The sequence below is a fragment of the Tupaia chinensis genome, unplaced genomic scaffold, assembly GCF_000334495.1.
Source record: "Tupaia chinensis unplaced genomic scaffold, TupChi_1.0 Scaffold000216_1, whole genome shotgun sequence".
NCBI classification, from domain to species: domain Eukaryota; kingdom Metazoa; phylum Chordata; class Mammalia; order Scandentia; family Tupaiidae; genus Tupaia; species Tupaia belangeri.
The window spans coordinates 925285-939791 of NW_006159691.1; the positions used below are offsets into that span (position 1 = coordinate 925285).

The 14507-nt window shown below is 45.5% G+C and overlaps 1 protein-coding gene and 1 pseudogene across 1 annotated transcript in view; one reads left to right on the top strand and one right to left on the bottom strand.

Moving 5' to 3' along the window:
* OSER1 (oxidative stress responsive serine rich 1) overlaps positions 1–6666 on the top strand; it is a 12471-nt gene extending 5805 nt beyond the window's left edge. Inside the window, exon 4 of the mRNA XM_006147573.3 lies at positions 5433–6666. Within this exon, the coding sequence (XP_006147635.1) occupies positions 5433–6117 (685 nt within the window). The 3' untranslated portion in view covers positions 6118–6666. The remainder of the gene's footprint in view (positions 1–5432) is intronic.
* On the bottom strand, positions 1767–4622 carry LOC102502057 (elongin-B pseudogene; annotated as a pseudogene).
* Positions 6667–14507: the final 7841 nt, after the last annotated feature.

Below are 14507 nucleotides of genomic sequence, written 5' to 3' on the forward strand. Positions count from 1 at the left end.
AAAGAGTGTTATGATATAGAACTCAAGACCCAACAATGAAGAAAGACCCATTCTTCTCAATTGTAAATTTGCCGAGACTTTCTGTGTGACCTGGTCCACAATTAGTTTTTGTAAATGTTTTACAATATGTGTGTTTAAGAAGTATGGGTCTTCTCTAATCATTCTCAGGTTCTGTGTTCATTGAATCAGGCTTTTAAATGTACTATTTGACTGGTTTTTTTTTTTTTTTTTTTTTTTCAGTTTTTTTGGTCAGCTTAACCTATCAAAAATTGAGAGGTATGTTAAAATCTCTCCTATGATAGTAAGTTTGTCTCTTTTCCCCTTAAGTTCTGAACTTTTAGATTATTTTTGTTAGGTTTATACAGCCTAGGTTCATTCAAGTTTAGAATATTTTCTTCCTGATACATTAAAGCCTTTATTATCTAGTGACATTTTGTTTGTTTGTTTTTAAGAGAGGTTTTTGTCTTAGAGCATGTTCACTTGCTGGAGAGAGAGAGGCAGAGACAGAGGGAAAGTGAGAAATCACCTCCTTGGAGGTGACCGTGCCACAGTCCCTTCGTCTCTGTTTTTCTGGAATCTTGGGCATGTGTGCCCACGTGCCTGGCGTGAGTTTCAAACCACCGGGTCTGAGACTCAACCCATAGTCCGCCATGTGGGAGTCTATCAATGTACCTGCTATGCCATCTGCTGGCTCCTTTAGTGACATTCTTAGTCTCTCATAGTAGCTTTTGTCTTAAAGTCTACTTTGGAATTAGTACAGCCGATTCAGTTTTCTTTTAGTTGGTATTTGCCTCATGTATCTTTTTCTGTTCCTTCACCATTCTGCATTCTTAGATTTTAGGTATGTCTTATATAAGTAGTTTATATATATAGCTAGGTTTTATTTTGTTCTGTTTTATTAGTCTGATCATCTTTTCCTTAAACTGTTGACTGTAGTGCATTTACATTTGTTTTGATTATTGATATAGTTGAGCTTGCTTCTGCCATTTTACCATATGTTATTTATCATGGTTTTGCCCCCTTTTCTCTGTACCTTCCCTCTTCTCACCATCTTTTGAAAAATTGTTCTCCCCTCCCCCACCTCCACCATTTTCTCCTCTGCTGGTTTGGAAACTATTTTATTTCTATTATTTTAGTAATTAGCCCTGAAAATTTGTCATTCATGTTTTTAACAAAGATTTCAGTTAATAATTTAATCCTCCTTAGAACCCTTTTATTCTGCTTCCTGACTTCCATCGTGTAGTTGCCCAATATTTAACTGTGCCACTTCTTTTTAATCTCACAAATTGGATTTGTTATTATTACTTAAGCAATGTTTGTTTAGATTTATCTACATGTTTATAGTTTCTTTGCTCTCCATCCTTGAGCCTCAGACCTTCCACTAGGATCACTTTCTTTCTTCCTGTATTCCTTTAGTAAAGGTCTATTAGTAAGCACGGCTTCTGAATTATATCTCACACAGAATACATTTGAATAGCATCTTCTGGAATAATAGAACATCATATCCTTTTGGCAAATACACTTTGATTTATCCAAAAAGGTCTTTATTTCATCTTTGTTTCTGAAAGATAGATTTGATATACCTGAAATCATATTTCCTCTTAGCGTTCGAATGCACTGTTCATTGTCTTCTGGCTTCACTATATTGATATTGAAAAGCCTACTTTCAAATTAAGTGTTGTTCTTTTAGAAATAATCTCTAGTCTCTACTACTTTTTTTTTCACCCAAATCTTTTTTATTGTGGGGAGGGGAGTTTGACCTGCGGGCAGGTCAGGGGCCCTCACTGTACAGCTTGTACATTGGTGCTGCTTCCTGAGTCTTGGGGCTTCATTACATCAGGCAGCTCCAGGGGGCTGGAGAAGGGCTCGATGCGGAGGGCCTCAAAAGTCTCATCTGCACGGAAGGCCAGCCCCACTGTGGCTGGGGCCTGTGGCCCTGCCGTCTGGCTGGTAAAGCCGCACTCGCCTAGTGTCTTGCCATCATCCAGGAGCTGCTTACAGCCCCTGCTTGTCGGGTGGCCGCTTCAGGATGCCCTCGACGATGCCCTTCAGCTCGAACACGGTGCTCGACTCCTTGGCGTCCGTGAAGATGGTGGTCTTCTGGCGCCGGATCATGAGGAACACGTCCTGGGCGGTGGGCCTGCGTGAGCACGGAGCCCTGGTGCCCTCATCCGGTGCCCCCGGCCCGGCCCCTAATCTCTACTACTTTTAAGATCTATTTTTTTTTCTTTTTTTCCTTGGAGAGGTTTTTGCTGTAGGGCACGTGCTCTTGCTAGAAAGATAGAGACAGGCAGACAGACAGAAAGTGAGAAATCACCCCTCAGAGGAGATGGCCATGCTGCAATCCCTTCTCCTCCATTCTCCTCTCGGGATCTTGGGCACCACACGCACGTGAGCCTGGCGTGAGTTTAAGCCACCAGGTCCAGGACTCAAACCACGGTCAACTACATGGGAGTCCAGCAACATAGCCATTACACCGTCTGCTGGTCCTGAGATCTGTTTTTGTTTTTTGTTTTTTTCCTATTCTACTGTTTTGCCACTATGTGTCTAGATTTTTTTCAAAATATTTGCTGGCCGACACATGTACTTACTGGAGAGCAACAAAGAGAAAAAGAAAACACTCTCCTTGGGATGGTCATACTGTACTTTCTTCTTCATTTCTCCTTTCAGGATTTTGGGCCTGCATGTGCATGTGTATGTGCCTGGTGTGTTTTTCAGGCTGCTGGGTCCAGCACTCAGATCTCATAGTTGGCCATGTGGAATCTAGTGCCTTAGCCTCTGCCGTGAGCCGGCCCAAGTTCTTCCTCTCTGTCTTGCTTCTGTATGTATAGATTCTGCTCTTTCATCCTTCAGAAAAATTTTTAGTTATTTTCATGAATCGCTTATTCTCTGTTCTTTGTGTTCGTTCCTTCAGAGACTCCAGACTTAGACTGCACTTGATCTCGCTTACATTTTTTTCCCCACATTCTTGTCTCTATACCTTTTCTGTCTCTGGCCTTTTGAGTCAGGGGTTTGCAGACTTATTATTATTGTCATTATTGTTATTTTTATTGGAGGGTACATGCACTCACTAGAGATAGAGAGGTGAGAGAAAGCACTCCCCAGCGTGACGTGGTCACACTGCAATCCTTTTTTACTCCATCTCTTCATCCTGTGAGGATTCGGGGCATGCATATACTTGGGCCTAGCATGTGTTTCAAGCCTTGAAACCGTGGCTTGAACTGTGATTAGCCATCCATGTGACATCAGGCTTCCTGTGTACAGGGCAGGCCCAGCAACCTTGTGTGTGTGTGTGTGTGAAGTGCCATTTAGTAAATATTGTAGGCTTTAGAGGCCAAGACGCAGAATCCAAGAATATTCTGTAGGTACTTAAATAAGAGAAAACTTGTCCCTTGTGCTTGGATCGGGCCATCCTGGCCGGTGAACACACTTTGTGTTCAGTTGCTGAGACAGTCTCAGGATGAGATGACTAGTGTGAGGGTGGGCCTGGTGGAGTGAATGTCCCTGGGGCACACCATGGTTGATTTTACTCTCTATTCTAGTGATGCCTAGATTCCAGGTTCTTCTACTGAAATCTTAGCATTGGTCCGAGTCATGGACTGAGATGTTATGTCCTGATGCCTCCGTTGCCCAGAGCAGAGACCCAACACGTAGGTGGTAGCTAGTGTGGGCCTGGGCAGTGGTGCAATGTGTCCACTGCTCAGGAAGGTAGGCAGAGGGAGTAGAGAGCACCGGCAGAAGGGCTGGCCCAGCCTGCTCTCTGGCTCACAGTACTCACCCACTGGAGCAGTATCCATGGGCTGTACACACACAGGTGGGGGCCACATTCCACCCACAGGCTGGAATTTGCTGACCCTGTTACCAGTAATCACATTTGTCTTCCAGTTCAATAATTCTGTCTTTAGTTGTGTGAGTTCTGCTATTTAGCCCATCCATTTTGTTTAATTCTAAATATAATTTTTTTTCTTTTTTCCTTCTTTTTAAGTTTATTTAGTATTTCCTCCATGAGTAAGAGCGAGACAGACAGCACCTCCTACAGGGTCTTGACACCCTGATCTAGCTCCAGCCAGCCCCAAATCATGGACACATGCATGCCTGACGCAGCCAAGAGCCTCCCCTGTGGGTCAGCCTTACAGAGTGTCATGGTTTACTCCTGTACCATGACAGGCCCCTTCACGTTTTTTATTTCATAATGTCCTGTTTGGTTTTCTTTTCTGACTTGATTGACAGTTCTAAGTCTCTTTTTTTCTTTGTTCTCTTATTTAGTTAAATAGTTGTTTTATGTAGTGTGTCTGGTAACTCCCAGTGTGTGGAAACCTCAGGGAGTCTAACATTGTTTGCTTTTTGTCAGCTGTTACCAGTGAGAAACAAATCCTAAGTACACTGTTCTACTTATTAATTATATTGGGTCGCCGGGAAAGTCATGACACATTTTTGCATAGGAAAACAGAAAAATACGTCGTGACTTTCCAGAAGACCTACTAACATAGTGGCCCTTGTTTAGCACTGGCCTCACAGTGGTACTGAAGCTGTGGTATTCAGGTTTAGGACATACCACTTACACTTTCCAGCATCAGTTTAAGCTACCTTAAACTGGTGCAGGGTGCTTCCTCCAAACCCATTGGCCGCAGGTTCCCAAGCCTAAGGTGTTGGGATAGGATACATGCTCTCTGCCAAATGGTTGGCCCAGGTGATTCGATTAAAAACTAGCTTGGGGCCTGATAGTGCAGCAGTGAGACATGATGCTTTATGAGGCTGGGAAGGTTCTGGGTTTGTGTCTTGAGAACTCCTTGAGAACAACAGGCACACACACACATCTGGGGTCTAAGGCTGGCTGGAGTTTGGGGATGGGTAGTGGCAACCCCTGTTGGGCTTCTTTCCTTTCTATCTCTTGTTCATAGAAGAAATAAAAACTTTAAAAAAGAAAAGAAAACAAAATACCCTTATCTCAACTATTCTTATAGCTTGCTAATAAAGGAAATGTAGTTTTTTTTTTTTTTTTTTGGGAGAGGTTTTTGCTATAGGGCGCATGTGCTCGCCAGACAGACAGAGAGAGACATAGTGACAGAAAGCGAGAAATCACCCCCCAGAGGGGATGGTCATGCCCCAGTCCCTTCTCCATTCTCCTCTCGGGATCTTGGGCACGCATGCACACGCGCCCGGCATGAATTTTAAGCCACCGGGTCTGGGACGTGAACCGCGGTCGACTATGTGGAAGTCCAGCGACATAGCCATTATGCTAACTGCTGGTTCCCATGGAAATGTAGTTCTTGAGACATAGAGACTTAGATTGAAAATGGAAGCAGACACATCTTGGAGGACATTTATGAACTTAACTGCATAAACCTGAGAGGAGATACATCTCCAGCTATCATGAAATTCTGCTTAGGAGTGCTCTGTATCCCAACCTCTTGTAAATTTTTCCCTCTTAGGTCTACAAGGAAATCATCGCGAGGAGCAGTGAGAACCCAGCGTCGCCGTCGTTCCAAGTCTCCTGTCCTTCATCCTCCAAAGTTTATTCATTGCAGTACAATAGCGTCTTCTTCCAGCAGCCAGCTCAAGCTCAAAAGCCAGACTGACTCCCCTGATAGCAGCAGTGGGCTGGGAATTTCAAACCCTAAAGAGTTCAGCGCAGGAGAAAGTTCTTCTCTCGATGCTAATCACACAGGGGCAGTCGTTGAGCCTTTGGGAACTTCCATTCCAAGGCTCCCATCAGAGAATAAAAAGGAAGACTCCTCTGATGCCACCCAAGTCTCCCAAGCAAGTCTCAAGGCCAGTGATCTCTCTGACTTTCAGTCTGTTTCCAAGCTAAACCAGGGCAAGCCATGTGCGTGCGTAGGCAAGGAGTGCCAGTGTAAGAGGTGGCACGATATGGAAGTGTATTCCTTTTCAGGCCTGCAGAATGTCCCCCCCTTGGCCCCAGAACGAAGATCTACGCTTGAGGACTACTCTCAGCCGCTGCACACCAGAACTCTGTCTGGCTCTCCCCGCTCCTGTTCTGAGCAAGCGCGAGTCTATGTGGATGATGTGACCATTGAGGACCTATCAGGCTACATGGAGTATTACTTGTATATTCCCAAGAAGATGTCGCACATGGCAGAAATGATGTACACCTGATAGCAAGAAGCTGCTTCACGGGCTCTAAACCAATGAAGGGTTGTCAGAGATTAGTTAATGGCAGACCTTACGGCCACTTTGTGTGAGAAGACATCTCTTTCTGCTCACTGTGCTTGCAATAAAAACTTTCCTGGCATCTCAGTTAATCTTCATTCTTTAAACTTACTTTCTGAGTTCTTACAAACACATCAAGGCAAGCAGATCAAAGAAAAAGCCCTCTCATTTAGAAATGTTCCCCGGGGGATGAAGAAACAGTAATTACTTGAGACTGGCAACAGTGGTATATGGTAAAAGCCTTTGTAAAACAGTGCATTTTCCAGATCTGTTTAAGATTTGGCAGCCAAGGAAAATCAAGTAGGGGTTTGTAACTGGACTGAACATTTGTCATGCTGTCGTTGCCAGCCCAGAATGTTAGAAGTTATGAGACTAGTTTAAACCATCTCTGATTTAAGGCAGTTTATTGTGTGTTTAATGGTTTCTTCTGTTATTGTTAAGCCAGAGATCTAAGGTTTAGATTCAATTTGAATAAAATAGCTGGCCTTCCCTGTATTGTTTGAGAGCGTCATTAACCATCACAAAATAAACTCCCACTGGTGCTGTTCATCCCGAGGCATGGTACATGAAGTCCCTCAGCCAGGGATGTGTGATATCTGGAACTAATGTGTGTCTTCTCCATCTCTGGCATTTTAAAATATGGCATGCTTTTTGCAGTCATTTGTAATAGAGATTTCAGACCTCGTTTGTAAATGTTTTAGATGGTTATCACTTTGACCTGCCCTCCCAGCCCCTCATCCCCAAAGAGAATTTTGTAAATGTTATAGCCTACATTATTGGTCAGCCATCCCCTTCTTCCCTCCAGAGTTTGGGGGGAAAAAAAACCTGTTTTCAGTTTTAGCCATTGGATGAATCCCTGTCTTTGGTCCCAAATGAATTCTGTATGTGTCAGGTTATATTTTTATTCAGACCATCCTGAGCATACCCACCGAATCAAGTGACGATGTCCAGCCATGTTATCATATGGTAACAAAAAGCTGTTTCATTTAGGTTACAAAATGAGTTTTTACTATTTACTAAAACATCCCACTGGCTGTATGGTTGACTCATGACAGAGTGAATTGTACTTTGGAGTGGTGGAAAGGGAGGTTGCTGGAAAAGCCCTGGAATGACTTACGTAGCTGAAGTGGGATTGCCCTTGCACTTACTAGTTCGGTGTGGTTTAGTAACACATCCGAAGGCCGAGGTTAGAGTGAGACACATCACTGTTACTGCGCTAGACGCTGTTCCTGATATTCCATAATGATGTCAGAAAGTGCTGTTTTGTATGTTGCAGTAATTCTCAAACTTTTTGGTCGTCTTTACATCAACACTCTAATTCGGGGTCCCAAAGAGATCTTGTTTATGTGGATTACATCTCAGTATTTACCATAGTAGAAATTAAAGCTGAGAAGTTTTTTAAAAATATCACCTCACTTGAAAATAATGAAGAACATAAGCTAACATATATAACATTTTTAAATAAAAAGTAACTTTTCCAAAACAAGAAATGTAAGTGAGAAGAGTGGCCTCATTTTACATTTTTGCAATTCTCTTTACTGTCTGGCTTCATAGAACATGGTTGGAGTCTCACATCTATTTCTGCATTTGGGTCTTGGACTAACATACTGCGTGGTCTTTGACAAACTCTGGTGATACTCGTGAGAGAATGATGTGAAATTGGTAAATCATGTCTGAGTACCATGAAAATAGTTTCCTGAAAGTCAGGTTTCAGATGCCCTGAAGTCTCAGGGTCTCCCAGGATTCCCAGACCACATTTGATAACCACGAACTTGGCTACTGAAGCCCGTTGTAAACGTACCACTCCACCCTTACTTCACAGGTAGTGTTTGTCTCACCTTTACTGGGAAGTAGTGGAACTACTGTGAGGTGTGAGCTCTTTTAAATTCAAGTTCATGTTAAATGGGTTTAATATGTTACTTGAGTTAAGATGGTCCCTAAGTCCTTTTGAATTTGCTTTCCAAACCAGTGTTGTGGATAGTAATGCTGTAATTACTACAGCAGTCCTCAGAGAGTGAAGAATGATTTACACTCCTCAGACAGAGTTGTTAGGGGGTATGTAAGGATTGAAAAGGACAAAGTTTCAATGACCTCGTAACCTCTTGACAAAATCCAATTTGGATGAAACTTTAGACAGTCCAGATTTATGGGAATAACTTGGTTATCTGCATCTTGGTCAAAATCGTCTCAAAACGTGAATCTTGAAGTTTAAAATTGCCCAGGCCCAACTGAGCTAACTTTAAGATTAGTGTCCCTCATTAGGGACATTAATATTTCTTTTGTGGATGTGACTTGCGTCCCTCTGTAGATTCAGGGATTGTTTAAGTTTTACTCTAATGTTCTGAAAAGTACCATCCTGATTTCCTCATGTCTTATTTCGTAGCTTTTCATTGAACATTCGTTCAACCAAATATATCTTTAATCGACACAATAGTATTTTTTATGGGGTACTGGCTGACATTTTGGCATGTGTAGACAATATGTAATGAGCAGATTAGGATTATTATATCCATCACCTCAAATGTTTATAATTTCTCTGTTGAGAACAATCAAAATTCCCCTAGCTGTTTTGAGATATACAGTGAATTATTGGTGATTATAGTCACCCTATAGTGCTATAGAACACTAGAACTTACTCTCTAATTAATTTTGTACCTGTTAACTAACTTCTCCCTATCCTCTAGCCCCCCAGCCTCAGGTAACCATTCTTTGGTTATGAGGTAGGCTTTGTAGTGAGAACAAACAGAAGCGCTTGCCTTTTGGTACCTGACTTACGAGGACACTTCAGCAAGTTCTTGGAGAGATAAAGTACAGGACAACAGGTGGCATGGTGGTTAAGGTGCTGGACTCCCACATAGTGATGGTTCAAGTCCCAAATTGAAAATCATGCCAGGTGTGTGTGTGTCCATGCCTAAAATCCTGGGGGGAGAATGGAGAAGGAATTGTGGTATGACCATTCCCCCTTGGGGGGGATTTCTCACTTTTCCTTTAACTGTCTGGTGAGTGCATACAGTGCACCCTATGGCAAAACATTTTAAAAAGTATGAGTTTATGCTGGGACAAAATTTTAGAACTCCATGCATAGATCTTTTTTTTTGGGGGGGGAGGAGGATTTTACTATCAGGCGTGTGTGCTTGCCAGAGAGACAGAAAGCGAGAAATCACCCCCCGGGGGGTTGGTCACGCCGCAATCCCTTCTTCATTCTCCTCTCAGGATCTTGGGCACGCACGCACACGCTCCCGGTGTGAGTTTAAGCCACTGGGTCCGGGACTCGAACTGCAGTCGACTATGTGGGAGTCCAGTGGCATAACCATTACGCTAACTGCTGGTCCCTAGATTTTTTTTTTAAGACTTTTTTGTTTACAGGGTGTTTGCTAGAGAGAAAAAGTGAGAAAGCATCCCCCCAGGGGTTGGCCCTGTCACAATCCCTTCTCTTCCATTCTCAGGATTTTAGGCGTGTGTGCACATGCATCCGGCAAGAGATTTACGCCACCAAGTCTGGGACTTGAGCTATACTCGACTACATGGGAGTCCAGTGACGTAACCATTAGGCCATCTGCTGGTCACCATGCATAGCTGGTATTTTGTTTGTTTGTTTTTTAATAATAATTTTCTGTGGGAGCCAGCAGTTAGCGTAATGGCTATGTCACTGGACTCCCACGTAGTCGACTGCAGTTCGCGTCCCAGACCCGGTGGCTTAAAACTCACACCGGGTGCATGTGTGTGCATGCCCAAGATCCCGAGAGGAGAATGGAGAAGGGATTGCGGTGTGACCATCCCCTCTGGGGGGTGATTTCTCGCTTTCTGTCTCTCTGTCTCTCTCTGTCTGCCTGGCGAGCGCATGCACTCTATAGCAAAAAAAATCTCTCCAAAAAAAAAAAAATTTTCTGTGAACTTGAAGACCCCACCCCCAGTGTTTTACTTAATGCCCTCCATGTTTATTGAATGCCTATAAGACACAAGGCATACTGCTAGGTGCTGGGAATGGAATGGTAGGAAAGATACCCTTGTCTTCAGTGGAGACAGGTGGTGAATGTAGAAGTGGTATTGGAGAGAAAAAGAGGACTAGAATATAGGACTGGGGTAGAGACAGGTTACTTGTCTGTACATGGTGGTTGGAGAAACTTCTGTAAGAAGGTGACAATTGAGTAGAGACTTGAGGTGGGGGAGTCAGTGAGTCATGCAGGTATTTTGGGGAAGAGCATTCTTGGCAGAAGGATCTGCAAAGGTATCAGTATAGCCTGAGCAGGAGAGGTCAGAGATACAGGGTGGGACCAGCTCATGGAAGGCCTAGTAGCCATTTTAAAAGAGCTGGCTGCTGGTCTGGCTCTGAAGCCTAGTGGTTAAGGGAGCTGGATCCCACATGGCTAACTATAGTTCAAATCTTTGCATGCTGGGTATATGTGCATAGATGCCCTAAGTCCCAACAGGTGTGACCATACACTCTTGGGGGATGCTTTCTCTTGCTCGCTCGCTCTCCAGTGAATGCATGCACCCTCTTTGTAATTTAAAAAATACATAAAGGCTTTGGATCACACTCTCAGATAGGGAGCCTTTTTGGGGATGGGGTTAGAACAGAGAGACACGATTGATCAGACTTGCCTTTTAAAAAGCACTGGCTGCTGTATGTAGACAGGGGACAGCAAGGAGCACAGTCTGAGCTGTTGCAGTCAGTCGGGAATGGTTTTGGTGGCTTGGACACTGACAGGGCCGGAGGTAAGATGCGTCCTGGAGTTTTTAGAGTTGAAAGGATTTGCTGGTAGATTGGACATAGCATATGAGAGAAAGATAGAAATTGAGGATGACTCCGAAGATTCTTAATAAGTTGGAAGTCAACCGGAGGAGCAGATTCGGGGGTCGAAACTGGGAGTTTGGTTTTGTTCTTATCAAGTCTGAGACGCTTATGAGATAGTGATGCTGAGTAGGTGTTCGGATACATGGTTGAAGCTCAGGAGAGAGGCAGGATGGAGAGGCAGGCTTAGGGGCCAGCAGTACATGGGCACTATTCAATTTAATGAGACTAGAGGAGACCACCTGAGAAATTCATGGGTAGAGAAGTCAGAGAACTAAGCTCTGGGACCTTCCCAAGGCACAGAGGTCGGGGGGTGAGGAGGACCAGTACGGAAGGAGCAGAAGCAAGAGAGGGAGCCTAGAAGTCAGTTGACAAAGTGTTCCTAGGAGGGAGTCAGCAGCTGCCACATGCTACCTAGGAGAGATGAGAAGCTGTGTGCAGTGTGCAGGCCTGGGTCTACACAGATGAGCTAGCGTGTCTGCAGGTATTCATGTGGGCTGTGGGAATATCATCCTTGCTTCAGACAACTCTGCTGGAGAGAGGAGCCAGCATGTGGGAAGGGCACCTAACCCAGCCAGGAAACATGTCTGAAAAGCGTTCCCAGCGAGTGAGGCTTCCTCAGCCCGGCCTTCAACAGCTAAGAACACGAGTGGGTTCCCATGCACAGTCCCCTCTTGGAATTTTGTTTTTTTCAAGCAGCAGCTACACTTGAGAAGTTGAGAAGGAAATGGAGGAAGTGATTGCCTCCTCTGATCAAAAAACAGAGGAGTGAGAAAAGACCTGGGAGGAAGAGAGAATGGGATAGCTACTTTTTAAAATAGTTTGAAATTCACTTCAAGTTTAGTGACTTCATTTGGTCTGGAGCATTTTGTTTTCCTAAGGAAAATCAATCTAGTCTAGTGCACCGATGGCCACCAGAGGGCTCCCGTTCCCTGAAATGCGCTGGCAGAAAGGGAGGGCTAAAGGACACCAAAGCCCTGGAGCTCTTTGGGACACTCCACCTGGGGCAGGTAAGGCCGGTATAAAATTGACAAAGGATTTCACTTCGACTGTACAAAGTTGAAGTATCCCTTTTCTAGTAACTTAGTCTAGCAGTTTAAAAAGTGAGAAACCACAGGATGATGTAAGCGTGTATTGGGAAGAGTGAGGAGTGTGTCAACGTCTAGGTATTAACAGTTGGGCAATGGGAGGGGGAGGCGCTCTTCCATGGCTATTTTTTTGAGCATCGTGGTCTGAAAAGCAATTTATTATGTGAGGATAATATTAATAGTATTTAACATTAAATGTCTAGTGTGTTCTAAGCCTTTTTACAATGTTAACTCACCTCACCATATAAGGTAAATACTATCATCCTTAATACCAGTTACCCTTTGAGGTAGGTTTTTTACGGATGAGGAATCTGTGGCTTAGATGGTCAGGGTCACGCAGTCTGTGATAGGCAGAACAGGGATTTGAACACATACCTAACTCCAAAACTACCTATTCTACACAGCCTGTAGTAAGCAAATGATCAATTTATGCATGTTAAAAGAATTCCTCAATTTGAAAACTTAACAATGGTTTTTAACCAAGGATGTGAGTCAGATTCATCAGAGAAGCCTTTATTTCATATGAATGCAGCTGCTCGTCTTCTCCCAGGACAATGTAAGTCAGCAGGCCCCGGGTGGGGTTCTGGAATCTGCTTGCATTTTCAAGTTATCTAGCTGACTCTTACGTGCAACTACCCATGGTAGGTCAACCCCACAGGGAGTTGCTACCGTGAACAGAGGTAAATTCCCGTAAGTGGGACAGTTCACTCGACACAGCAGAGGCCACCTCGCTTTCAAACAGGATTCTGGTGATCTGTGTGGCACTTAATTACAGAGGGCATCCAACATGGGCATTTCAAACCCCTCTGGCTTCTGGTTTGAGATGCTTTTCTCTCTTTCCTTGCATGCAGAGCTGGAAAGAAACTTGTGATTCTCCAGAGGCCTTGGTGAGAAGTAGTAACAGCATGAAGGTGTTTCTAGAAGTGAATCGTGTGAGCAAGCAGGTGGTGGGGGAGTGCGATTACCTGTGTGATACCGTCTTTAGCCACTACTGCTCACTGCCTGTTGGCTTGGCAAACACCAGGACTGGCTGTTCTGACCTGGAGGTGAACCATAGGCACAGGCTCCTTCAGGCAGGGGCTGTGCAATGTGGAAACCAGTCATAACGCGGTCATCTGGGAGAAAAGGAGAGAACATTTTTTGCCCAGTTCTGAAGGATAACTGCTATGACTTCAGTGGCTGACATCGCCGTGGAGTTTGGAACTGTGTGGGGTAAGTTCGAAGTTAGACAATGGTCTAACATTCCGTGCTTGCTCTTTTGGGGATTGAGTTCCTCTCCTCCCCGCCATGGTACATGCACACGTACACTTGCACACGTCCATGCAACACACGAGCTTCCTGTCCTCCGTGGCTCTCAACGTCCGGGAGCTAGTCTCTCCTCCTATTAACCCAGGCTCAGCCGGGATTTATAGTCACTAGCCCAACCTCTGCTTCCTGTGGTGGAGACTTGTTCTTTTACTGGAGTCTGTGGGAACCTGAGTACTAGGAGTCCACCCAGGGCCTTGGCTCTTGACCCAGCTGGGAGGGCTTCCTAAAGTCTGGCCACGCAGGCTCCTAGGACACCAGAGCAGAAGAGAGTTTGCAAAGGAAAATTAAACACACACATGTTATATATTCTTGAGGATTTCCGAGTGGAACCTATTCGGACACACCCCACAACCCCATGCCTCAGAGAGAGAGAGGACAGCAGCCCTCTGCCCTCACAGGGAGAGGGGAAGGGTTTGGGTCGGTGCTTGCACGTTCTCCCAGGTGGCTGGGGTGGAAGGGATTTGGGTTGGCTGAGCCCAGACTCAGAACTGCCATGTCCTCCAGACTGTCCCCAGACCCTCGCCTCCCCGGCTCCTCCTCTGGTTTCGGAGCCTGTGAGAGCTGTCCCGTTCCTTTCTCTTTAGGTCACTGGATTCCTCGTGGGTTGGCGGGGAGCTGAGCCCCAGGTCCTGTTAGGGCATGTGGGTGGCGGTGGAGCTGAGGTCTGCCAAGCCCCAGCTCTGGGGGATTTCAGGTGTTCCAGGACTGGGTGTTCTGCTGGTCCCCCTTGGCCCCCCTTCCTGACTCCTGGGTGCCCTCTTGCCCCAGCCCCAGGGCACTCTGAGGGTGCAAGGGAGCTGTTCCCCCCGGTAGAAGGACACTGCGTGCTGGAGGCTGCCTGCTCTGACTCTCGGTGCCTTCCTCACCCCTCGGCCACCGCCTGAGTCCGCAGCATCAGCCGGGTTGGAAACACCCCTCCCTCCCCTTCGAAGGAGGCTGGGCTGGCAGGGGGCTATTTTGGGACAGCTTCTGAGATCCAATGGCCTTGTTAGGGCAATACTGACCTTTCGGTCCCAGGAGGAGGGTAGGATTGGGGAAGGGGCGGGGCGGCCGGGAGAGCGACAGGACAGCCCCGCACACCCACTGGGGGGCGGAGAAGGTGGCCAGCGGCAGGGGGAACGCGGGCGGCGGGCTGGCGCACGGGGCAT